The sequence below is a fragment of the Neolamprologus brichardi genome, chromosome 3, assembly GCF_056152115.1.
Source record: "Neolamprologus brichardi isolate AB-2024 chromosome 3, ASM5615211v1, whole genome shotgun sequence".
Lineage (NCBI taxonomy): Eukaryota > Metazoa > Chordata > Actinopteri > Cichliformes > Cichlidae > Neolamprologus > Neolamprologus brichardi.
In genome coordinates, this window is record NC_142106.1 from 30564132 (window position 1) to 30590844 (window position 26713).

The 26713-nt window shown below is 40.1% G+C and overlaps 1 protein-coding gene across 1 annotated transcript; it reads right to left on the reverse strand.

The window, feature by feature from the left end:
• Nucleotides 1–698: 698 nt before the first annotated feature.
• Nucleotides 699–24416, reverse strand: kcnj10a (potassium inwardly rectifying channel subfamily J member 10a). Its single transcript, XM_087836229.1, has 6 exons — nucleotides 24072–24416; nucleotides 13820–14209; nucleotides 9215–9426; nucleotides 7916–8047; nucleotides 7386–7563; nucleotides 699–2020 (listed from the first exon to the last, which is right to left on the reverse strand). Exons 2-6 carry the CDS (start codon nucleotides 14199–14201, stop codon nucleotides 1611–1613), a joined length of 1314 nt encoding a protein of 437 aa, XP_087692355.1. The 5' UTR covers nucleotides 14202–14209; nucleotides 24072–24416; the 3' UTR covers nucleotides 699–1610.
• Nucleotides 24417–26713: the final 2297 nt, after the last annotated feature.

Here is a 26713-nt window from a genome sequence, read left to right on the forward strand (position 1 = left end):
AGCCAGAGTGATGATAAAGCAGAGTGAAGCTGACCCCAGCCCAGCAGCCAGACCCTGAACTTTAACAGGTAACAAACTGCTGAGAAGTCAGACTGAAGCCTCTGTTTCTACCTGTTCATGTTTCTAAAGTAGAATCACTGTGGCGATGGTTTCGAAGTGTCTTTGTGCTGGTTTACACCTTTCATCTGCTTTGTTTTTAAAGGTAAAAATGAAATAAATAATGATCGTGTGTGTGTGTCCTCATTGGGATATTGATTTGTGTTGATGTGTGGGACTGTAGACTCAGGTTCATATTCTTAAATGGTAATTATAGGACACTGCTTTTTAGGTCATTTCATAGAGTAACAATAAGTAATCTCAGCAGTATAATGAATAACTTTCAACCTGATATCACACCAAAGCTTTGCCAGCAAATTTATTATCTCCCTCTGCTGGTAATGCAACCTTTGCATGCATGTCCATTTACTGCTTTGGAGAGGTAAAGCATGAAATTGACACTTTGACCAGCGTGTCTATTGCACGCTTTACTGTGATATTGGGTTTGGCAATTAAGTAATGTACTGAATTACTTTTAAGAAAAGTAATGAGTAATGCATGACTTCTTTTTAGTGTCTGGTGCTGCAAACCTAATTCGCTGACCAATCAGTTCTCCAGAAAATAGCGTCACCATTCCTGGATGATTCCGCAGACTTCAGACCTCAGACCTCAGACAGTAGGAGGGTCTAAAGTTTTTTTTATACTGTCTAAAGTCTCTTTTTTCCCTGTTGAGCATCATTCTCCTGTTTTGCTCCTGCTTTGATATTGATAAGTCTTTTAATTCACACAGTTGGCCTTTTCTGCTGGCTTTCTTTCCTGGATTCAAATAGGCTAAACTTTATTCATATATCATCTCTTCATCTCTTTTCCAGTCTTACTGACCAAAGCACTCACCTGCATTCATACATACATACATGCATTTTAATATTAAACCACTGTTCAGGACCCTCCCACCCCCAACACACACACACACACACACACACACACACTGACACTGCTGATTTCTCTGCAGCAGCTGTGTTACATTCAGCCTGTATTATTGTTGCCTTTCAAATGGACATGTAGGAGAAACCCTGGGTTAATTTAGCAAATTGATAACCAGCTTCATGTGACCACTTGACTGCCATTATTAGGGTAAGTGAATGTAGACAATGGAAAGATGCTCAGGGTATATTGAACTTGCTTTGAAGTTCATGGCTCATCTCGTTCAATTTTCTCTAAAAAATACGGTGTAGACACTAATTTGTTGACGACTTTAGAAAATCCTTGCCAAAATCTTTTAGCATGCTGTCGATTTGTATAAGTCAGGTTTGTAACTTGATATTCTAACTCTGAAAGGCTGTAAACATCTTCTTTGTTTGTTCTGGTATACAGCCTTGTGGTTAAAGAGTGTGTCTGGTTTTCATGCGCAGTCTTAACACCCAGGTGTTCAGTTTCCTGCCACGTACTTTAGAATAACTCATGCATTGGCAGTTTAGGCTTCTTCATGAGAATGCGGTCGCTTCTTCTTTGTTCCTATCTTTGCCTGATCTCGGTTTCACATCAACTTTCAGTACCTCTTCTTTCACTCCCTTTCACACATTACTAATTCGAACACTCAGTGGGCTGCTGTCCCGAATACGCCCTCTCTGGCGGCCCTTCTCCTCCCCCTTGTAGCTCTCCTCCAGTCTCATCTTTTCCAAATCCGTTCCGTCTTCCTTGCCCTTACGTTGACGGGACCCCTGCGACTGCACGTCTGATGGCAGGCCCTGCTTGAAAAGGGGTGGAGTTTTGTTTTTTGCCACTTTGTCAAAAAAGGCAAAATCAGCCACGTATTTTCCTGACGGGGACAGGGAGACGACAGGGGGGAACTCGTAGCCCCAGAGGATCTCGTCGGGAAGGTAGGATGTTCGAACCTGGCATGTGGCGGAGGTTGGCTCGACCGTGGCGCTCATGATCACCAACAGCTCAAAGTCAGCCAGTTCTGGGTCTGTCCAGCCACCACCTAGAACCAAAAGAGTATTGAGGTGACTGGTTTCTGATGCTTTTTAGCCGTTTAATAAAAAAAACATACAGTTTGATACAGAAACACATAATTCTTCTGTTACTGCATAAAAGTTTTTATATGATGCAGCACTGATTACAAATCACATAAGTATGAAAGGAAGAGGCAGGAGAGAAAACAATTGTTGAGATATAAGTGTGAAAAGTGGTCTAGACCAGTTTCTCTCACATGTCAAAGTGGGTAAAAAGGTTTGCTTGAATGATTTGCATTTACATGTAGGTTGGTTATTGTTGCTGTTGCATATTGAGTTATGTGTTTGCCTATGAAAACAGGTAAAAAATAAAAAAAACCTTTTCATTTCCAGAGTTATTGTTATCTTCATGTAGCCACACAAAGCGTAGTGCAAACCCACCTTATATATTAAAAAATAAAAAATATTCTGGCTTTTCTTACAAAGCTGCCTCCATCATGAAGCAACAGGCCTTCCTCCATATGAGGAAATGTAAACTACAACAAAACCCACTGTAGAATCTTGTGAGTTGGTGTGAAAAGCAGAAACACTAAACACTATCCACTGTTAACGTCAGAGCACAGTTTATTTAAACTCATGTCCACAGACATGCAGTCTTGGGCCCTGGAAGTGGAAAAAACTCCACTCATCTACGCCCAGCAAAGTACAATACATTTGTAACCTAAGCACAAACACTGCAGATTGTGTCTTATATACTTGAACTTGCTAACACACAATACAAACGCCTTCTGTTGAGAGTGCTTGAAGAAATTAACACTCATTCAGAAACGCCTTTAGCACTACTTAGAACAAAGGGCAAAGCTGCAGCCTCTTGTGGTGGAAAATGAGTGTTACAAACACACACACCCACACAAACACACACACAAACATGCACAGAACTGCTTCACAGACTTAAATATACAGAACTTAAGGAAAAAAATATCAGCAAAAACTTTTAGCACATTTTCACAAACAGTGACTGTTCACTGAAAACTCACCACTTATGACTTTCCATTGTCAAAAGCACTCAACACAGTCACTCACACACACAAATAATTAAATAACTCATTTCTGAAATGTCAGTAAGCCTGCAGAGCGAGCGCTGCTGCATAGTCACAGACAGGTGGAACGTACTTTAGAAGCACACACAAAATATACTTTATACTCATCATCGGTGCACGACCTCAGCACCCAAACAAGCAAACACCTGCATCAACAGGCCTCACTCAGAATACAGACTCACTCATCTGTGTAAACATGTCTTCCCCTCAAAAAGACCCACAATCACTCCCACCATGGCAAAAACACCACATTTCGCAACCACTGATACACACGGCGACACAAATGTTGCTCTGGGATTCTCTCTGTTGGCCTATTTACAGGCGGAGCAAAGGCCTCATCTGCATGTAGTGACCTTCCAAGCGCGCCTCTAGAGATCTGCACTGTTTGCATTTCAGCTGAGAGGCCTGCTTACCACAAGATATGCATTTTTGTTTCTGAGTACAGTTCCCTCTCAGTAATTTGATGTATTATTGTGAGGTAAGATATTTAAGAAAGTGTAAGAATTGTTGAGATCCTTGTGCATCATTTTTCTTGTTTGTTTGTTTTGTTTTCTATATTGATGAATAGGCTGAGTAAAAAAATACTTTGTTAGTTTGATAGAAGACAGAAAAGGAAATTTTAAAGTCCTTCTGACTTTTAGATGCATAGTTAAATTATCAATGCTGCAGTTGTGTCAGTGAGGTGGACTGGGAACACAGTCGAGAGGATGGAGGTCACATTGTGCAACTATTTCATTATTTACCTGGGAACTCAAGACTATGAAGCACCTGCACCTCTGCATAGCACTGATGACGAGAGCTGTGGAGGAGGAGAACGATGTAGTGCTACATTTCTGAAGCCCTCACTGTTAGCTTTTAGCTAGCGTCTCACTGTGAGCAAAACCAAGAAGCTTCTTCCGATTAAAGGATGGAGGCGGGGCTACCAATATCAACTCGATATGCAATGATATTTATGCATTTAGGGGTAAATTTGCTGTAGGCTGCATACATCTAAACCTGGGATGTCAAACTAATTGTACATCGAGGGCCACATACAACACAATTTGATCGTAAGTGGGCCACTCCACTTTCTGTCAGTGAAAAGACGTTTAACTATACATTTAATCTCTGAAATATATTCATGTAAGATTAAAAAGGGAAATTTCAAAAGCACATCTTGTTTTTTATTTACATGATAAATATGTAAAATTATTAAAAACTTAAAAAACTTTCTGGTAGTTCATAGTATAAAACAAAGCTTTTGTCTTTTTTTTTCTTCTGAAATTTAATAGTAGAAAAACTAAAACGTTTTGTTATTTAAATGTTCATCTATTACTTAACTGCTTCAGTGTAGTGTGAGTGACTGTGGGGACGTCTTTATCAGCATGAAAGGTGTCAAATTTATTCTTTTGAAAATACAGTTTATAGTATAAAACTTTATGCCCCCATGACAATTTCTAAAACTGACAGTCTAAGGAGTTACTTTTCTCATTATGTAATGCTGTAATATAACAGATTACTTTTTTTTTTAGTAGCTGTAATTTTGTGGTGTAACCAGTTTCTTATAAAAGTATGTCTTTCGCAGCTGACGAGCACTTTAAAGTTTCACAATCCCCAAGACTATTGTAAGCAAAGACTTTCACTACACGATTCAGTGCAAGCCTTTTGGTTTTTAGTTTCTGTGCATGGAGTTTTCAGTGATGACGTGGTTAAGGTGTGCTTCTCTGTCTCAGCAGTTGGAGAGCCAGAGTATTCTGCCTTGCTGCTCCAACTGTGGAGACACAGTTTTTTTGCACTGGAAGCCAAATTCCCATAGATCCCATAAGGAGGCATTCACTGCTGAACTTCCATAAATGTAGTGCTGTGTTCTGTGTCCCTGAAGTCTGCATGAGAGGTATTCATGCATGCATTCACAATCGTTAGAAGCATTCGTATACTTTCTGTACGTCAGTGTGTAAAGGGTTAACAACTGAAAAACAGATCAGCGACATGAAATATGACAGTTTTTCCATTACTAAGAAAAACTCAAAACAAGTTAAAAATTGAACTGAAAGATAAAATGTTTTCGGGGTGTTTTATTACTCATGCAGGAGGTTACATCAGTGTGTAGATAATATGACACACAATGATACAGATCTGGAGTCTTTAAGATGGATTTAGTGCTTGTACTGCTGTAGGCTTCGTGGTCATGAAAGCTTGCTTCAATAAGTTTTTCTTGCAAATGCAAATTATTGTTTAGTTTAGAGGAAGTGAAAATGAAACATAATTACAGCGGAAATATTTTAGAAACTTGTCAAAAGCTTGTTTAAAATTAAACCTTATGGAGCATATTCAATACCCACATTTGAGCCGGCACACTTCTGAGAAGTCAGGAAATTAGTCGAGCACAATATTCAACAACTAGAACCAATTTTTCTGTTCAGGAATGGAAGTAAATAACTTTAACTGGGTTTCTTAATCTTCTTAATTTTGTAGAACAGTCAATTTGAAAATTCATACATAACAGTAATAATTTTAGCATTAAAAATATGATTTTAATTAAAGAGATTTCACCAACAGGTGGATTAACCATTATAGAAACAAAAACAACTAATAATATTAATATTTGTTTACATATATATGTATATATGTATGTATGTATATATAGTGTATATATAGAGAGAGAGAGTCATTTTTAGTACGATTCCATCAGGCCTGAGTTCCTGTAAATGGATCTGTGCAGGCTTCGTGTCAGCACTCCAGACTGTACAGTATTGTGCTCTAATGAGGGGTGTCTCTGGCAGTCTCTCTCACACACATTCCAGCCAGAGAAATCTTCTCTCATAGAGCCAAACAAGCCCAACACTGGACACCGAGAGGCAGCCAAGCACGCAGCACATGACCGTAAATACCAACACACCTACATGCACATACATACTCAATGTGCATACAGTAAAACTTCTGTCAATGATATACATTTCATACAAAGCAAATGTACATAAAGAACCCATTTCATACAATATAATATCTTTATTTTTTGTCATTAAGTGGTTGTAAGTGGAAATAACACAGCGGCTGTCACGTTCTAAGACTTGTCAACACTTGATGTTAATATTGAGAGAATCGTTTTAGACAACAGGAGTAACAGATGTGTGTTTTGAATTGAAAATATTCCGATGCGTATTTCAGTTTCCTTTCTCCATGAACTGAAAGAAACAAATTGCTTAATGCAGAAGACTCAGATGCTTTTGATTGTCTGTTAATGCCCCTATAAAATATATTTTCTGTAAATTAAAGGTTTGTTTCATGCATTTAGACATAAATTTTGGCAAGCAAAGGCCATCTGCAAAAAAAATTACAAAATAAATAAAAATCGATGTTTACCCAGTACGATCACCTTTCTCTGTGTTCTGCTGCACATCCACATCTTTTGCATGGTACTCATATTTTTTTCTGTTTACATGTAACATGTTACAGTTCATCAGAATTGCACTGCACTATTCAACATGCTATACATTTCATAAAGTACAGCATCAAGCAGATTGCCCCTAAGCTTTTATTAGACCCTAATAAAAGACCTGTCCACCATATAAAAAGCCTCAGGATCTGAAAAATGGTGCCAGTGGGAAAAAGCCCTAAATCTGCATTCTTACAAAAGTCCAGCTGCATAGAAGTGTTTGGAAAATAAAGCAACTGCTGACTTTACTTATTTATTTATTGCTGTGTTCATTGTTCTGCTGAATTTATTTATTTGTTGTCAATCTCTAGTTTAAAATCGTCTGAATACAACAATGATGTCAATTTTGTAAATTATGATCCCATGTAGAGGGAAACTATTAGCTGAAACAGAGTATTTCTTAAGCGATGACTATCTGTGATTTACCCAGGTGTTCCCCAGTAGTCGATCGGATCAGCTCCATGCTTGGTTAATTTTCAGTTTTAACAAAAGACTCATGGAAGAGCGGGGGTTTTCAACTTAATCATTTAAATAAGTAATAAGTTTTTGTTACAGTTTTTTTTTTCACTAACCAAGAAAAGTACCTTCGGCTTATTGTCACACTGAATAATAAAAGTGTCTTTCTAAGTAAGCCATGGCTTTGTGAGCTACGGTGATGACTAAGAGCCAAACTGAGGCTTTAAAACAGTCAACCATAAACTAATTGATGAGGTCACGGTGCCCACATTCATTAGTATTTACAGTACATGGATCCCTATTCAATGTACAGTGGTCATATGATGTGTAAAGGAATCATAGCTGTAAACTGACAAACGACAATTATCTGTTGACTTATTCATCACAACCTTCCACATCATTCTGACTGGAGCTGGGATTTACCTTTTGCTGCCCAGGCTCTGAGGGGGCTGTTGTCATCAATGATGTGGTAGAAAGTGAGAGGGATGATGAGGAAGGGGCTTTCGCTGGACGTGTCCACCTGGAAAGGCACATTTCTCTGGTCCAGCCGCACCGTCTCCCCCTCCTTTGTCAGGGACGTCTGAAGCAACTTCCCCGTCACCTGGGAGCCAAGATGCAGTGAGTAAATGTAGCCATGAGGTTGGAGAAGGCATCCTGTAACCAGAAGGCCCCAGGTTTAATACCTGCACTGGCCATCATCTCCATGTCCTTGAGCAAGGCACTGATGCGTATCATTCGCTTTATTTGTCACCAGCAAGCTTTTCCTCAGCAAAGCAAATATTCAGATAACAGGAAAACGTTTTATAGACATGAAGCGACTCATAATGAAAAACACACTTTCCAGGAACTAAACATAAATAGTAACTCCAAACAGTTACAGGAAGAAGGCTTTCATATATTACAAAAGGATATTTTAAGCAGCAATAATCAGTTTGTAGGTGCTGCTGCATTACCTGGCAACCTAACAGCAGGCTTTTACGCATGTTGGCCACTCGAATCATGAGGCATGGCCGTCCCTCGTGATTCGACACGACAGCGTGTTGGCTGAACTTCACCGTCTCTCCTCTCTTTTTGGGACGAGCAACCTGGAAGGCGAGAAAAGCAAAGTCGAAGCTGTTGTCGATATTCGGCAACCATTTATCAGGCTTCTTATTTCAGTTTTTGAAACAAAATAACCCAGACATGTTGAAAAAGAAGACAATGAAGGAGGAAATTACAAGATCATGTTGACAAGACAGACTGTTGAATTTATAGACCACAAGCAGGAGGAAGCAGCTGCGAGAAACCTCATTATGATAGATATAAGTGCTGATATACTGTAACACCAACACACAGTGTGACATTTCTTGATAAGGATACTGACTGCTGTAATGATACTGTGAAGAAAACATATGAGGGCAAAAGATACGTGTAGCAACCCCCTCAGCTGACGGGAAAATGTGTCAAAAGATACTTAAAAGGAACAGTGATAACAATGCAACCCACATGTTTTAAAAATACATGTATAAGATGCTGAACAAAGAATCCAACATTGAAGGCAGACAGCAAGAAGAAATGGTTTAAGTAAGCTACTTTGTATTTACGTGGTCCCTCGCTATAACACAGTTCACCTTTTGCGGCCTCACTGTTTCTGGGATTTTTTTTGGTGCAATTTTGCATGCTTTTTTTATTTTATTTTTGAAAAAAATAAAATAAAATTGCATCCTGATTGGCTGTAGACCAGCCAATCATGACTGGTCTCATGCTGTATCTCCTGTACAGTACAGAATGCATTCAGCATTCTGAAGTGCTGCACTGTACGTTTGTAAGTTTTCTCCCCAACAAACACAACAATGTCGACCAAACGTTTGGCACCGTCAAAGGCATGGGTGCCTTTGGTTTCATTCTATAATACTGGATTTATTTTTCTACAAAGGTTTGAACTTTGAGAGTGTTTAAACAAGAGAGAAAAGCGTGAAAATGTTTATGCCTATCTGAAAAAAGTGTATAAAGTGTGTAGTGAGGGGTTTTACAGCCTGAAAACATCTATAATAATTGTAAGAAATAAAGTTGGCTACTTTGCGGATTTCACCTATCGGGGGTTATTTTTAGAACGTAACTCCTGTGATAAACGAGGGACCACTGTATGCACATACATAATCCTATGTACACGAAAGGACAAGATGCAGTTATTTTGACTTAATTTGTTCTCTCACAACTTTTCTGATGATCAAATTTGGCGTTTCTAAAATGTCTTCTAAACTTAAAACTACCTTTGCGAGGAAGGTGCCGGTGATGAAGATCTCCATCACCATCGTGACGACCAGCTGGAAGATGAGAAGGACAATTGCTACAGGACACTCCTCTGTGATGCACCTGAAGCCGTAGCCAATCGTGGTTTGGGATTCCAGAGAGAAGAGGAAGGCCCCCGTCAGGGTCTTCACCTCCATTACACACGGCGTGTGGTTGGAGGGGGGGTCAAACTCTGTGAGAATGTAGGCAGAAAGGAAGATCTGCAAATCACTTACAGGATAATTACATTGTTCCTTTTCTCAGCCTTCACTGTCCTGCCTTACTCATTTACAGAAAGGTGTGAGCGTAATGCAAAGGCAGTAATGTAAAGGATTATAACATTTTAAAAACTATAAAATGTAACAATTCACAAAATATAGAATATCTGAAGTGATTTGTCCAATAGCAAAACGATGTTCTGCTGAGTGCTGTACTTTGAAATGTACTACTTATCTAAATACTGATGCAGTTTCTGTTGTTGTTGTTTTTGTGATTCAAGAGATTCAAGATTTTTTATTTGTCACATGCATGGTTATACAGGTATAACACGCAGTGAAATGTGACCTGATACACTCCTCGACTGTGCAAAGAAAAAGAGAGAGACAGAACATTATATATAGTGAATATATAAAGAGGACATGTGTGGTTCTCGTTACAACACAAAATAAACAGGAAATGGCTTGAAACACATGAGAAAGAGACCAAATGTTGGCTTGGTCTTCAAACTTGTTTCAAGCTGTTGGGTTCTTACCATAACAAGCGACAGGTAAAGGATACAGTGACATCCCTGCAAACCTGCACCAGAAACTGAAGAGAACCCTCAAACAAAATATGCGGGAATGCCCTAATAAGATCTGCTTGATTAACACTCTTAATTTCTTTTTTCAGCTCGTGTCAGTTAAACACTTCATTATAGTATAATATTGACCATGTGTGAAATCTTAGTTTAGGTTTTACTGCTATGTGGTCAAAAGCCTGAGAATTAAACTGCAAATTGCAATGTTGGCTACAGATGCAAAGTTTTCTCTCATTTCATTACAATCCACCCGATAGTCACTGATCTATTACACTTAAAATTAAAAATGTCAACATCATGGTGGCACGGGAGAAAAATTAAAGGGATTACCAGATGTTTATTTCATGGAAATCTATCGAATAGTAACTAACTAAGGCCTCGGGGCTAGAGACCTCTTAGCAATGATCTGACAACCACTCACGAGGGAAAAATGTGTCTTGTCAATCAGTTGCAAGTGGTTGCTAGAGGTTGCTGGCTAACGCTGAGTGAGCAAAGCTCATTCTTTCCTTGTCATTCCTTCGGTCAGTGGCAGATTGACACAGTAACTCACAGTTTGCATGAAAGGTCCGCACATGTCTGCAGACACTAATCAGTCTGCTCTCTGTGCAGCATTGAAATGTAAAAACTGTGAGACACAAACTAGAAAGGGTGAACACTTATCTTCAGAGTACAAGATGTGCTTTACTGCTGCAATCATCACATTTCAAATAGCACAGCTTTAACTCTGCGGGTGAACCGTTTCCGTTTCTGGTTTGTGTTGCACTTTTCACAGTTTCACTACCAGTGTTACCAGCAACTTGCACAAGTTTGCAGCCACGTCGGCGTCTGTCACGCAGGTTCTGAGTGCAGCACTGTCAGCAACCTCTAAAAATAACTCATCAAAATACGCAATTTAGTGACGGGGGGTTGCTGGGTTGATCAGTTTCTATGCTTGCGTGAATGTGGCTTTAGCAACTGATTGGACAGCTACCAGCGTCTAAAAACCACTGTTCGGTTAATGCAAATTTTTCCCTTGGAACTGGTGGCATCAACATAGTTGGTAACCAGTCTCTAGGTCTGTGTGACGTAAGACTTTAATGAAATTGCCAACTACTACTACTGCAACACTACTGCTGATGAAATGTTGTATATGAAAACATGTAGTGGTTAAATAATTATTTGATCACCCACTGAATTTGTAAATTTGTTCACTTTCAAAGAAATGAAAAGTCTCTCATTTTATAGTGGATGCATTTTATAGGAGAGAGACAGAAAATCAACCAAAAATCCAGAGAAAAACACCAAAATTACCTAAAAGTTAAGAATTGATTTGCATGCAATTGAATGAAATAAGTACTGGATCCCAATCGAAACGTGACTTGGTAAACGTACTTGGTGGGGAATCCCTTGTTGGCAAGTGGAGCACTAAGACATTTCTTGTAGTTGGTTACAAGGTTTGCACAAATCTCAGGGTTTTTTTTGCCCATTTCTATTCAGAGAAACTCTCTAAATCCTTTAGCGTATCTCAGCTGCCGCTTGGCTTCAGCTCCTTCCACGGATTTTCTATAGGATTGATATGGGCTCAAATTGTGGTCATAAATATTTGTAGTTGTAAATCAGTTTTGTATGTATAAAAAGAATTTGTGTATGTGTAAAAAAGAATTTGTGTGTGCACACAGCAAAAAATACATGTGAAACTCTACACTCAAGTTTCAACTTACAAGTATGAATTTTGACCATATTTTTCTTCCTTTAAGGTGATTGGTCAATGTCAAGTCAATCACAAATTGAACTATCCAATCAGAGAACAGATGGGTTTGACTGTCCTTGAAGGATAAATGCGCTTTCACGGCTCTTATCGCCACACCATGAAGGAAAACATCTGTGTGTGTCGAAGTCAACTTTTTCTCGCAGGTTGACGTTCTTACACAGGAACCAGCAGAGCGTTTTCAAATGCACTGTCGACCTCGGAGGAAAAGCAGTGTTGTGGAAATGACACACTCTTCACTAGTCGGGACAGTTACAAAGCTTTCCTCGTTATGAATGAGCGATACGTTTTTATTAAACATTTGAATATGATTCAACACAAACTCTCGTAGAGGAAATAAAGTCAGAGAGATACGTGTTTTGAAACGACAAGGATCAGGTGCATCTAGTACACCTAGAGCGGCCGCTAAAAAACGATATACAAGCAGAGCTCAGCAGTCAGCGCAACAAATTCTGGATCCATGCCGTGTCCGATGTGAAACGACCTTTATGCTGCATAGTGTGACTCATTGCAGTGGTCCCGGTTCAACACTGATTTTGTGTTAAAGTAATACTAAAGTAATAATGGTATTTCTGACCACTGGTATACCACAACTGTATCCTTTCAACAGCTACCAAAAGTTAAAGGACCTAGCTTGTATGAGCCTTATGGAATATTTATATAAAGATCCTCCAGCTTCAAACTGTATTACCCTTCAAGGACCTGCAGCTCAGTAAAGCATCGCTCCGACAGCCAAACCAATCTGTTCTCTGATTGGATAGTTCAATTTGTGATTGACATGACATTGACCAATCAGCTGAAAGGAAGAAAAATAGGGTCAAAATTCGTACTTGTAACTTGAAACTTGAGTGCAGAGTTTCACAAGGATTTTTTTTTTTGCTGTGTGCACACACAAATTGTTTTTTTTACACACACACAAATTCTTTTTACACATTCAAATCCTGATTTACAAGTACAAAATATTTATGACCACAATTCGAGCCCATAGATTGAGGTCTGGAGACTGTTTAGGCCACTCCACGACTTTAATATGCATCTTCTTTAGCCAGTCTCTTATTGTGTTGGCAGTCTGCTTGTCATTGTTGTGCTAGAAGACCTGTCAACAACTCATCTTCAGTGTTCTGACTGAGGAAAGGAAGTGAAGTAGGTCCTCTAGGAAAAGCTTGACATTGGTGGTGGTGTTGTTTTCGCTTCCTCAATACACTGCATGTCACAGTAACTCAAGTTGCTATGAAACTGATGCCAAAGAGCTCGATTTTGGTTTCATCTGACCACAGAACTTTCTCCCAAGCATGAATCCTTTAGATTTTTCCTTGAACCTTCTTGAACAGAGGAACGTCACTGCAAGATTGCTATCCATTACAGCATCGTGTGTTACCAATCGTGTCCTTAATGACTAGACATGCCAGCTTGCTTGGCATTCCAGACCAAGGGCAATTGATGGTCATTTCTTCCATTTCTAAGTAATGAAACAAACAACTGTCACCTTCTCACCAAGTTTCTTGCTGATGGTCTTGTAGCCCATTCCAGCCTCACGCAAGTCTACAGTCTTATCCCCGATGTGCTTTGACTGTTTCGTGTTCCCCATGGTGATGGAGAGACAGGAATCAGAGAAATTTGTTTTGTGGACAGGTGTGCTTTATATACATAAGGAGTTGGATCAGGAATATCTTTGATTGGTTGATTCATTGATTGAAACCTGTGTGCCACATCGGCACACTGGCAGTCTTTGTGAGGCAGAATTTTACGTGGCTTGTAGTGAATCAAATACTTATTTCACACATCGATATGTAATCAGTTTCTAACTTTTATGTACTGTGATCTTCTGTCTCCGTCCATTAAAATGAAACTTATTATTTTCCCCATTGAGGCACTTTCCCTTTACGGCATGAGTTATTCAGTATGACAGTTTGCTTTTTTTTGAATTAATGATTTTGAATTTTGTGTCATTTAAAGGCCAATTAAAATCTTTTCTGCTTTTACTTTGTAGTTTTCTTTCCCCTCTCGTTTGACTCTCCACTCTCGACCCTTCTTCATGCTTACCTAGTAGGTCTCCATGCACCATGGCCACCAGATACCAAAGTACTCCAAACACGAACCAGGTCCCCGCAAAGGTAGCCGAGAAGAGGAACAACTTGTAGCGCCATTGCATGTCCAGGAAAGTCGTCCAGAGGTCACGGAGGTACAGCGCCCCTCTTCCACTTACATGCTCAATGCGTACATTGCTCCGCCCATCTTTAGAAAGGACACGCCGCCGCCTTCGCAGAGCACTTGGACCTCCAGATGCAGCTCCTCCCACTCCTGCATGACCGCCAGTTCCATCTGTTGGGGTCAGCAGGGGCTTGGTGATGTCAGTCTGCGTCTGAGAATGGCAAACTTTCTGAGGGGAGGTGCCTTCAGAGGAAGGCGGTGTGGCTGAGGTCATGACCAAAGCTACATGGTATTGGAGAAAGAAAGAGGACACAGCAAGAGGTAAGGACACAAGGAAAGTTGTGCAAAAGAAGTATGAATGAAAAGAAAGGAAAGGATAGTAAGGAAAAGAGGGGAATTGGTTGGATGGGCAGTAAAATAAAATGAACAGCGGGTGTTTTAAAATGAAAGAGTGAAGGACGTAAGAAAAAGAGAATTCGATAAGCAATAAGAAAGATGACAGAGTGGAACATTTAGGAGGAGAGGAGAAGAAGAAGAGAGGCATTAAAGGCACATTTTCAGCTGGACAGTTGCTAGCTGTCCACAGCGGTCCATTTAAGACCCCTTTATTCTTTCACTGAAGGCACAGCTGCCCTTTCACATTAAAAGCATGAAAGCACAGGCTCTTTCACATGTTGGTTGCACAAGACAGCTGCTGAATACACCAGTGACCTTTTTTTATACAAAAGAAAAAGAGGTCTTTAAACTTGAGCCACGGATGTGAACACCCTGTTCAGTTTTTCTAAAAGCAGTTTTCACTCCTTCTTAATGTGTTTTTACTTTAAGACTGACATTAGTTGTCAAGCATTTGCAGCACATGACAAACTACCCTCATGCACATGTACTTTGTAAATAACATTATGGTTTGAAGAGTAAAGCCAACACAGAAGGCCCAAAAACTGCAGTGTCTTGAATATCTTTAGTGAAATATTAGTAGCAAAACTGTTAATGCTGTGGTCACCAGCTAGGATTTACCTCCGCTGCTCTGAATGACTACTCCCCCCCCCCCCCCCCCCCCCCCCCCCCCCCCCAACCCCCTTTGTAGTGTTGGTGCTTTTTTAATTTTCAATCCAAAACTTTGATGAGTAATATGGGTTGCTGTGTGGTTGATTTTACTTTCCGACTTTCCAAGAAGTTTAATCTACAGTTTTACTAAATGAAAGTCTAGTATGCTATTGGTGAAGATCACTGTAAAGATAAAGCTGAGGTTTCAAAACTGGAGTTTCTGTTGGTTGGTGTTACAGTGGCTAAATCGATCTTTTTTAAATAGCCAGCTGTTATCAGTGCTACTAGTTTTAGTGGCTAATTTAGGTGACAGGGATCTAGCGAGGGATGTGCAGAGCGCAGTAGCGATTTTTGATATGGGCTACATGGGCGGTTGCCCAGGGCGGCATTGTGGTGGGGGCAGCATCACGAGCATCAGCAAAAAAAAAAGTTGCTCCTACTCATGCTGCCCCAACATCAGGCCAGCGCATTTTGGGGATGGCATAGGCACAGATCGGTTTTCTATCTGCTTAAGGTGTAGGTCTATTAGGTCATGTTGTGGTGATCCTCGGGTTGGGGGATGGGTGTTCATACTGGAGTGCAAAATTAAAACCAATGGAAGATGGACAAGAAAAGTTCAAAGCCATCAGGTGCTCGGTTTAGAAAAAAGAGAAAAGAAGAGGAAGAGAAACGAGCAAAAGATGCAGGTAAGCAGATGTGTGATTGGATAATGGCAGGTCATCCTGAACCAATCAGAATCAGAATACTTTATTAATCCCTAAGGAAATTATGTGGGTTACAGTTGCTCCAAGAAGAAATGGTAAAAATAGTAACAGTAACAAACTAAACTCCAAACAATACATTATGTTACAGATTTTACACATTTAAGAAATAGCACTATTATATAAAGATCACTCAATTATAAATATCAAGGATTAACAGAGGTGATTATAAATAAATATCAAGAAAAAGTGCTAGAGGGAGTGTTCGCCCAGGGCGCCAAACAGGCTAGGACCGCCACTGGCAGAGTGTGTAGTAGAAGCTCTTCTGGTATTAGCGAAAAGTAGAGGTTTGCATGTAAGTTAATGCTGCTTTAGCAGCTGATGAGCTTACTTGCTAGTCAGAGATGTTTAAATGTCTACCATAGAAAAATAAAAAGTAAACATAAGAAATAACTACAGTATGTCAGTGGACAAAGTTACATGTATGCATTTTGTTGATATTTTTGTTCCTGTTTCAACACAATAGTGATCTAATGCACAAATCCAGTTCCAAAAAAATGAGTTTCAGAGTTTGGAAGACTCTGATGGGCTTGTAAGTAAATCCAACACCTTCTGCGGATGAACTGGAAAGCCAGCTGGAGGTCAGGTCTTTCTGATACTGCTGTGGAGGACTGACAACAAATCCCTGCAGCCAGGCTCCAAAATGTGATGAAAAGACTCACTCATCATAGCAGCATATTAACGCCTATGGCTTAATATCCAAAGCTACGACTTCATCATTGAACTAGAGAGTTTGTCACGTGCACTGGCAATACCCTGTGACGGTACAATAAGTGATGGTTTAAGTGGTTCTCATAGTGTCAATGGTATATTAACTAAAAGGCCTGCCACCCCACCTCTGGCTGCCATGGACACTTATTGTCACTTTATTGATTCCCTCCTGTTCTCAACAACCTCACCCTCATCTGGGCTGCACTCTCTCTTTCTACACATCCTTCTTTTTCCTTTCTTCCCTCTTCTTGCACTCGCCTTTTACTAAACAGCCCTTTTGTCTCAAACTGCCTCTGCTTTCCGGAGCAAATATAACAAAACCATAAACAAAAACAACACAAACAAAGGCCTAAGGATCGAGGCAATCTGATACACACTGTCCTTTCCTGTCCTTCCTGACCCCTGTCTCCCCTCTCTCCATGCTCAGCTCACACTGAGTGAATGAATAGAGATCTGTGTTGAAGTCTGCACTGCTATGAATACTAAGATGTGGAGGGGAGCAAGAGGGGAGGAAGGCATGGTCTGGGGCGGGCACATGTGATTGGCCTTGTCCATCTCCAGCTGAACTCTGAACCCTACAGAAAGCCTGCCTACACATACAGTAAATGCACACTTGTGCTTTGGATATATATTGAGCAGTTAGCGTTAGTAACACAACCCCAGCTGTTGTTCAAAGGAATGTGTGGTTTGCAAAAACAACACAGTCCAAAAAAACATGCATCACCTAAAACTAATTTAAAGGATAAGGCCTGCTTTATTCCGTATATTCAATTTTACTGTCCTGAAATACCACAAAAATACTAGAATTTAGCAAGAAACTAGTCCCTGTCTTAGCAAGCCTGCTCGTTTTAACTGAGGAAACTGTTTTAGCTGTTAAGTAAAAGGTTATTTTATTAACTTGGGGAAAAGACAACAAAGTGGCAACACAATATTGGCATATAGTAACCTTACGCAGACACAGAACAGCATTATTGTTTCTTTTTTATCATGTTTAAGTTCACGTGGTAACTATAAGTCCAACATTCTGTCTTATTTTAGCTCATTTTACACTCCAACAGCTCAAAAGAGAAATATTTCTACTGTGCTCTCAAGTTATATTTGTCTGCCATTTATAATAAACAAATAAAGCAAATAACACATGAAATATGGGTAATTTAGTTATAATAAAGAATCAGGATCTGTTTTTTAGGCTATTTTAAAACAGCCACGGGACGATTGTGGCTCAAGAGTTGGTAGTTTGTCGGAAGGTTGCCGGTTCGAGCCCCTTTTCCGACAGTCTCGGTCGTCGTGTCCTTGGGCAAGACACTTCACCCGTTGCCTACTGGTGGCGGTCAGAGGGCCCGGTGGCTGCCTCTGTCAGTGCGCCCCAGGGTGGCTGTGGCTACAATGTAGCTTGCCATCACCAGTGTGTGAATGTGTGGATGACTGAATGTAGTGTAAAGCGCTTTGGGGTCCATAGGGACTAAGTAAAGCGCTATACAAATACAGGCCATTTTTTACATTGTAGCATGATGTATTTATATTGAAAACAGAATAGTGCCCAGCTTTGTAAATAATAAAATTCCTTTTAAATCTGCACTATTATATTTTTTTACAATCCCCATTCAAAACATAATGATAATTAGTGAATTGTATAAAATGTGGATAAAGACAAAAAGGCAACTATTTGTAAATTATTTAAGATCTACACTTTACTGAAAATAGTAAAAGACAGCATCAGAAAGTGAACCCAGGGACTTTTCCAATAGAGGATCATTTTACAAGCTCAGCTCTGAAAATGTTGAGATGCTGTGTAAAATCAAAATAAAAACCCCACATTGTATTCACGATACAACACCAAAAACATATCCATTTTAAAAATTACTATTTTAAGAAAAAAAAGAAGGATATTTTGAGTATTATGGCAGCAACAAGTCTTAAAAAAGGATAGAGGAAGGGACGTGTTTACAACTGTGTCACATCCATTCTTCTTTCAACAGTCACACTTTGGTGAGAGGAATGTTTTGCCGCTCTGATATAAGATTCTCCCTGTTCAGCAGTCCTGGGTCTTTCCAACCGTTTTCAGTTGGTGAAAAGTCTGTTCAGCACTCTGACACTTCTACTATGAAGACTTACTGTTGTGCAGTTTGATTTGGTTTACAATGTTTTTGCTATCATATACAAGGCTTTTGTTCAAATAGATCTCATCTGGATGGAAGCGTGTGTCACTTTAAAACCTGCTATACCTTTCAGTATGATGGTGCCTATATAGACATGCAAGTTGCAAATAGATACTAGTACACTGCCATACCAAACAATGCAGCACACAGAGTGCTGGTGATAGGCTGGATCGTCCCTCTTTAGTATGGAGAATGTTGTCAATGATTTCCAAAAAGAAATTTTAAATTTTAGTTTATCTGACTGCAGAAGAGTTTTCTACTTTGCCTCAGTCCGTTTTTAAGATGGCACAGTGAACCGTGTTCACAGTCAGTGGTTTCTGGAAGTGTTTCTGAGTCCATGCAGGGATTTCCATCACAGAATCATTTGTTTTTAATGCAACATCCTGTATTAATTTCTGGCATCTGGCATTAAATTGAATCTTTTGACAATAATATGTACTGTAGTAGATTTGGTATTCATAAAATTGTAGTCTAGGGAACATTATTCTGAATTTGTTCTACAATGTGTAGATGCAGCTTTTGCAGATTGGTGAACCTCTGCCCATTTTTCACTTCTGAGAAACTCTGACTCTCCAAGATGCTCTTTTCGCACCCACTCATTTTGCAGACCTGTTGCCAGCCCAGTGTTCTACTGTGAATAAATTAGGGGAATCATTGAATTCTGTTCTTATTTACATTTTACACAGCATCCGAATCTTTTCACAATCACGTTTGTAAAATATTATTTCAAAGTTGTGCACTGTAGAAAACCCCGTGGTAGTGCATTTGTTTGGGCACTATTTTCTTCTGTGGATGAATTCGTAATGTCAAGCATTGCTTTTACTTTGACTTTATAATTGCTGGACAACAGTTGAGATTTATTACAAAGATCTCCTCATGAGCGTTATTGATAAGAAAAACTTTAAATTTCAACAACACTTGGTCTGTAAGTATAGTCTTAGACATAAAGACATTTATTGTTTGCTATTTTTAAGCATCCATAGATGGGCACTTCTCTATAAACAAATAATAAATAAAGACATACTAAAGCAAACTGTAATAAAAACCAAAATGTCTGTTTACAATTTCATTTTCATCAAATGTCTCTTTAGAGGGTAGGAATACCAATGTTAGCTGAGCTAAAGCAAATATCCCTCCTGCTGACAGTAAGACTGATGGATTCCCACACTTTCAACATGACTTATTGGATGACCACTCAAGGTTAGGATCTCTTCCTCTGTGTCCTGCCCTTCAGCCCTCTCCTTCCCTCTGTCCTGTGTGCACAAGAATCCTTTGTTTTTGCGGAGATGAAAGGGACAAAAGCCACCATTGAAAAATACGACTGAGTGAGTGAACGAGAGAGCAAGTTAGACGGGGGGAAAGGAGAGGAGAACTGAGCACTGAAGTGTGTGTGTGTTGTGTGTCTTTGCGAATGTGTTTGATGGTGTGCGAGTATGCAGTGTTTGACACTGTGAGGGGGCCGAGATGGGGCGGGGTAAGAGAGAATAATTAGTTTTGAGGGGAGGATGGAGAGAAAGTTGGACATCTGATGACAAAAAGAGTGAAAGAGGAAGAGCGAGAGAGAGAGATGGATGGTGAGGGAAAAAGAGGAAGGAATAAGATGGAGGGAAGGTGGAGGAAGCAGATCGCTGACAAAAGAGCGTCATTAGTATTCCAGAGGCGAGAGTAATCCCTTCTACTCAGGGCCTCCATCCAGAGTCCACAATCATAAAGAACCCACAGCAGCCAGTACGCTGCACTGAAAAGAGTCTATACAGCACAGCTTGAATGGCTGCGACCACTGGCCACACCACAGCGGCCTGTGCACTGGACTGAAAGGACAATCTAAGCATCAACAATGTGCCAAGAGGGCATCTGCTCAGGCCAAACAAGACAAACTTTCTGGACCTCACACTACCATGCAAATGAGCTGCTGTTGTCTCATGGCTGAAGTTCAGACACTAAAACAGACTCGAGCTGTTCTTTTGATGTGAAAGCTTTATTTAAACTATTGCAAAAGGCATATTTATAAAAGATGAATCTATCTATAGGGTTTGGGAATAATTAGTGGGAACCATGACTTGGTAGCATACATTAGTAAAGTTACAGTGTGTAGCATATTTCACTGCTACATGTCAGTAGATTGCAGTCAACTGAAGTCTCCCAATTCAAGTACATAATTCTAGCTATGGTTGCAGCTATGGGACGAAAATGTTTTATTCAGCCTAGAGAGACAAAACTAGCATTAAATTGGGGCATGATTGAAATACTGCTTGCACCGTATTCCACCCCAGAGTTTTTCCCTAACTGTGGAAGGCTGTCGGGCCGCTGTTGCCATGCCAGGTGAGAAGCATCTGCCATTGTTTACCTGTGAAGGGAGTTCAGTATGGGTTGATTAGTCAGTGAAACTCACTTCTGACAGATGCTCTCATAGCCGGACTGGCCATTGAGCATGGGTTTTGGGTTTTTTCGGGGTTTCGTTTTTTTCCCGTAACGGTATGAACAATGAAAGGTGGTGGATTGGCCAGATGTGGGGAGATGTGTAAAAATAACTCAATTGTTTGGTGGTGGCTATTGCGGAGCTTCCACAGATTCAGTAACATTAGCAAGTGGTGGAGGTGAGCAGATGCAACACGCTGGCAGGTGGATGACGGAAAGGCAGAAGGAGCAGAGACCCAAGGTGGTGAACTGAACTTCAGGTAAGAAGTTATGACCTGCAGTCTATCTGGGTCAGATATAAACGAAATTTAGATTTAGTTTATTTTCGTTATGCTGACTTTTTACAGTCAGTTACAATAACTCGTACTGCGTACTAGCTTGCATGACGGAGTTTCTATACAGCTGGGCGGGTGCTATAATGTTACTGATAGTGAACTTGTTTTATCTTATTTTATTTATAAGGTTAGTTATTAGAGTTGCCAGCCGCCCTGTAAAAAATGGAATCATCTGGTATTCAGAGAAAATATTACGCGTTTCGTGTTTAGGTGAAAAGGAACACAGTTTGTCCCAGACTTCAGCTACAATGAAAAAGACACAAAGCTGGAGTTATTCTGTGTCTTTGCTGCACAGCTGCCTCTTCTTCTCTCATTCTCCCCCCTCCCTCTCCTGTTTCTACTTCAATCATGAAACTGATCAATGATCAGCTGATCGGCTTTTCTTTCTTGTCTGTTTGTCGCCCACTTCGCACCAGAAAGAGGAAACCAGCGGATGTCGCGCTAAACAACAGCAGCATCATGTCTCACCTCTAGTCTCAGGCTCAGTCTAGTCAGGTTTAGGTCTAGTCAAAATGCCTGGGCTGATTTTTTGTCCCAGTCCAGCCCTGGATGCTAAGATGAGTGGCTGAGTATGTGCTGAACTGTCGGTAAATTTTACTGTTTTGTTTCCGCTGTTAGCTGCTGTTAGCCTTTATTAGCTGCCGTTTGCCGGCGTTAGCTATCTTTGAAGTGAATGTTACATTGTTGGACACGGATGCTTAGCAAATAAATTCTCGTATGATTTGATAATGTAATCAAACACTTTATCAGAGGCAAAGTATGATTTTAAGGACACTTGAGCCTAGCTTTCACTAACATAGCATTAGCTTATAACCTGCTGTTGATGTTTATCTGGCTTATTGGCAGCTGTCTGGAGACAGGAGGGTTGAATGTGTGATAATTATTATTTGTGACAATAAATAATTATTTGTGTCTTAGAGCCCTGACAGGTCAGGAGATCATGCTTGTGGTGAGGTGGAAGAGGGTGACATTTTATCAAGATGCTGGTGGTGTTGTCGCTTTCCTTCACGTTTTATTTCTTTGGGGAAGGGGATTCTTTCTCTGATGATAATCCATAGATATGATCCTTAATGTCATAAGTCTGAAGGTGCAGACATGAATAGACGTCCCTTCATGGCTCATAAGCACCTTCAACTCATCTTCTCCTCTGCCTTTGGAGTTCTACATATCCTTTCTCCCTATTAACTAACCTAAAAAAATTACAGACTATACCTTTAAATGTATAATTTGCAACCAATTGCTTAATGTTTAATATCTGACATGCAGTTTGTTTACAAGTAAATATTATTATTATTCAGAATGTACTAAAGCTTGTGCATCTGAAGCTATTGGAGTTCATTCAGTGCATGCACCTCCAGCAGTACATTTCCCCATTAAATGCAACTCCCTATGAAATGTCATAATAAACTATAGACATCATTTTCTGCTATTTTAACTTGAACTTACATAATGTTAAGATTGTTTGTATTTCTACACCTATAATATGTGATGTACATTTATTCACATTTTAAAAACAGGAAGTAAACAGTGTCTACAGTGACCAGACGTATTTCTCAAAATAGCATCAGACTGTACCAGACTACATCTAAATCCAACATGAAACAATTCACTTTCACTTCCGTCTCCAAGAGTCAGTGACTGGAGAGTTACGACGCTGGCCCATATCAAACAATGGCGAGCGGCTGTTGGCCACAGGGAAATTACTCAGGAGTGACTTTTACCATCTTCTTCTAAGTCAGCAGTAGCCAAAGCCACTATAAATCTGTTATAAATCTGAATGGCTACAGCTGCTTCTGGGGATTTCTCAATGAGAAGAAGTGATTCATTTTGACCAGATATTTCCAGCCAAGATTTTCTGTAGAGTAGTGAAACACAACCACACCTGTTGTTTCCTCTGTGGTTTGTAGAGCTCTTTGTTAGTAATGTATGTCTGTGGTACAGTGCCAACAATCTTCGACTTCCGATACATCCAGCTCTAAAATTAAGTATTCGATGACTAAGTCAGGCTTGTTTTTTGGAAACTTTTATAACTTCACAGCTACATGAACTCTGTGTCACAGTGCACAGATTTAGAAGTGGAAACTCGTCCATTGCTACACACCACTCATACCCCTCCGCACTGTAAACACAACACAGCCGCTGCAACAAGACTGAGCACCAGTTTCCCTCAAGCCTATAGAAAAAAGTTCAAAGACGAAACTGCAGGATTTCTCATGTTTATAATATAGCAAGAAAAAGTGACTATTCCAAGATTTAACATATTTCAGCTACATTAACCACAAATATCAAAACAATACAAAACTTAACCTTATAATCATGTCTTGGTGAGTGGAAACAGCTACAGAATATACATTTTAGAATAATTTTTCAGATTGTTTATGCGCTTCCTTTAAGAATATTTGCATTTCTTACCTTTCCCCTTGACTTGTTCACTTTGCCCACTGCTTGGAAATTTTTAAAAATGCACTTAATTTCACTTTCCACCAAACATGTGGGAAGAGGTGAAAGTTATCTGCCTTCCAAAACAGGTGTGAAATTTCAGGGTGATGAACAAATAGCACTTGTTGACACGTTTCGCATGTTTCACCTCATCTCATTGTTTTCCTAGTTTTCTTTCACAGTCCTCCTACGTTGCTGACATCCTATATTTCTAAAAAAAATAAATAAATAAATACAAAAAAAAGATTAAAAGAAAGCGAAAGAAAGAAAAACTCACTGAGAAAAACATGAAAGCCGTCAGAGGAGAGGAGAGGCCTGAATGAGGAGTCCCAGCGGTCAGTCAGTGTACGGCAGCAGCACGCTGGCACTGGCAGTACCGGTTCCGGCTCACTGTTGCTGGATCATTATGTAATCGGATGAGCACAGTCTGCTTCTCCTTGCATGTGAAGCCTTCTGTGTCCCCACAGGGACAAGTTAAAGAAGCTTGCGCTGTCCACTCCTCCAGGGTCCACCCAGCATGCCTCTCTATATAAACCCAAAACTATTCAGACGGACGCTGCTTCGCAACATTTTTAATTCATTAATTCAACTCCCCTCCCAGCTTCTCCTCCTACCCTCCCTCTCAGTGTCTCTCCCTGACTGTACGCTATAAATGGGCCTCTTTGTTGCAAGGCCTCCTCCGCTGTTTCAGCCTTTGTCAACTTTCTCATGTAAATGTTCGATGGTCATAAGATACAAGCCTGGAAGTTGTCGCACTGAAACAGAGGTATTTACAAATCAAAGGCAAGAAAAGAAAAAACGAAAACCTTGGCTTCTTGCAGTTTTGCGTTGGCCAGTGTGCGGTGAATGGATAATGTCGGTGCATCTCTGTGAGGCTGTGCCATGCCCGCCTGCAAAGAGGAGGACTTTGGTAGTGTAACGGCGAGTACACACGGTCCTACTGTGAATGGATGGCACGAGATGGCCAGGAAGTAACTGCTATTACAGTCAAACTCTGGCCCTGTGGTAGATGGATGTCTAATGCTTCTCTTTGATGTAAGGGGAAATGTGCAGGAGTGTAAATTAGTATTATGTAGGTCTACACTTTTTCTCACAGACATTTCACTTGGGAACATTGAACTCTGTGCTCCATTACATGTCTTTTGTCGACTTGTCTTCTTTTGAAGAATGAAAATTGACTGAAAAAAGTATGTAGTCTTATTATTATGAAGGAGAGCTTAGAGGGTGCATCTGCAGGGCAGATCTGAATCTGCAGTGGAGAAGCAATAAACCCGGCACTCTTTAGTATTATTTGCCCGGCTGGTGTCACACTGACATCAATCTGCAGGGTCCCTTCAACTTGCCAGCTAGTGTTGTAGCTGGCAAGGGGGGGCTGCATCTATAGCTTGTATTGGAATGTTTACCTTTTAGGGGGATTTGATGAAGATTTAGGCCAAGTTCATTTTTGGCTTCTTGGGTGAGGAGCTACATCTGAAGTGAGAGATGCTGGAGAAGTTTTCATGTTTGGATCAAAAATTTCTATCATTTAGAAATTGGGCTGTAGTTGCATCGTAAGGTTTTAAAAACTGAGCTTTAAAATGAATAACGGTAATAAAAACCGGGAGAGGGCAGCAGTGATCACTGACTGTTTTCAGGAGCTTTTTGAGAATAAATAGAACAAGATACAAAGCATTAAAACATGTTAAAAACACAAAAGCCTTATTAAACACAGGATAGTTTGGGCCTGGAAGTAGGATTCATCACGTCATCACTAAAAGACCAGATACCCGTTATGTGTCTGTGAGCACGAGGAGGGAGAAAAAGGAGAGTCAAAAAGTATCAGTTGTCACTGAACAGCAACAGGAGCTGGAAGCATGTAAATATAATAATAACCACTGTAGCCAAAAAAAGTGCCTGACGAGCCCAGTTGTAAGTAAGCTATTAAGGCTCGCCTGTACACTGTGTTCGTGTTTTCCTCAGAAACAATAAGTTCTGTTGGAGCAGCCTTTCAACGCCTCTCTCTGTCTCTCTCTGCAAAGTTGACCCAGACAACAAATTAAAGCTAGTTTTTGGCTACGGATCCTGACATATTAGCCAGAGGTCCCTTTATTACGGTTCAGAGCCGCAGATCTGTTTTATATACGCGTGGAATAGTTTTCTACATGAGATCACTGCAAAAAGGGCAGCCTTACCTAATGTCCACCCCACTTATTCATTTTATATTAAATCTAGTTGGTAGTGGTATGGCGAGTAACCTTCAGTAACAGTAATAAATCACACAGCAATAGTACATTGCTGTGATATTTATATTATATATATATATTTAAGTAATCCAAAGTATTCAGAATACGTTACTCTCAGTAACATAATGGAATAAATTACAAAATACATTTTGGGGCATGTATTCTGTAATCTGTAGTGGAATACATTTTAAAAGTAACCTTCCCAACACTGATTACATGCTAAAGATTCTGAGCTTGAGCTGAGTACATATGAGTCTCAATGTATGAAGAAAACAAAAAAAAAGAGGAAGGAAGAGGAGAAGCAAACAGATGGGGCATTAAAGACAGAGAAGCAACAAGAGACCGGAGAGACAAAAAAAAGAGGTTTGAAGGAAGGAAGAAAAAACAACATTGACATGATGCTGTTTTGTTGTGGACCGCTCGGAAGGTTCTCTGCTTCATGCAACTCCTCTTTTCCTTTTTGTCCACCCCTCTCTTTGTTGATCCATTTCTTTAACCCGGAATAAGGTTTGTGTTTCCATCACATGTTGCACATGTCTTCCCCCGCCCTTTGTTTCCACTTTGAGGGTGAAGAAAACCCCACTGCATGCAAAGTAGACCAAGATCAGACAGCGTGAAAGCGTGCAGGAACAGGTGCCCTGACACCATGAGCGATAAAGGGCACATATACCCACAGTAAGAGAAACAGAAATAGAGG

What these genes read in the sequence shown, in the direction of transcription:
- kcnj10a (XM_087836229.1), bottom strand. Translation starts at nt 14,201, where the DNA reads ATGACCTCAGCCACACCGCCTTCCTCTGAAGGCACCTCCCCTCAGAAA. An exon ending in CCGGCACCTTCCTCGCAAAG is followed by an intron (nt 8,048 to 9,214) that starts GTAGTTTTAAGT and finishes CTCGCCTTCCAG; the next exon opens with GTTGCTCGTCCCAAAAAGAG. An exon ending in GCCTGCTGTTAGGTTGCCAG is followed by an intron (nt 7,564 to 7,915) that starts GTAATGCAGCAG and finishes CTTGGCTCCCAG; the next exon opens with GTGACGGGGAAGTTGCTTCA.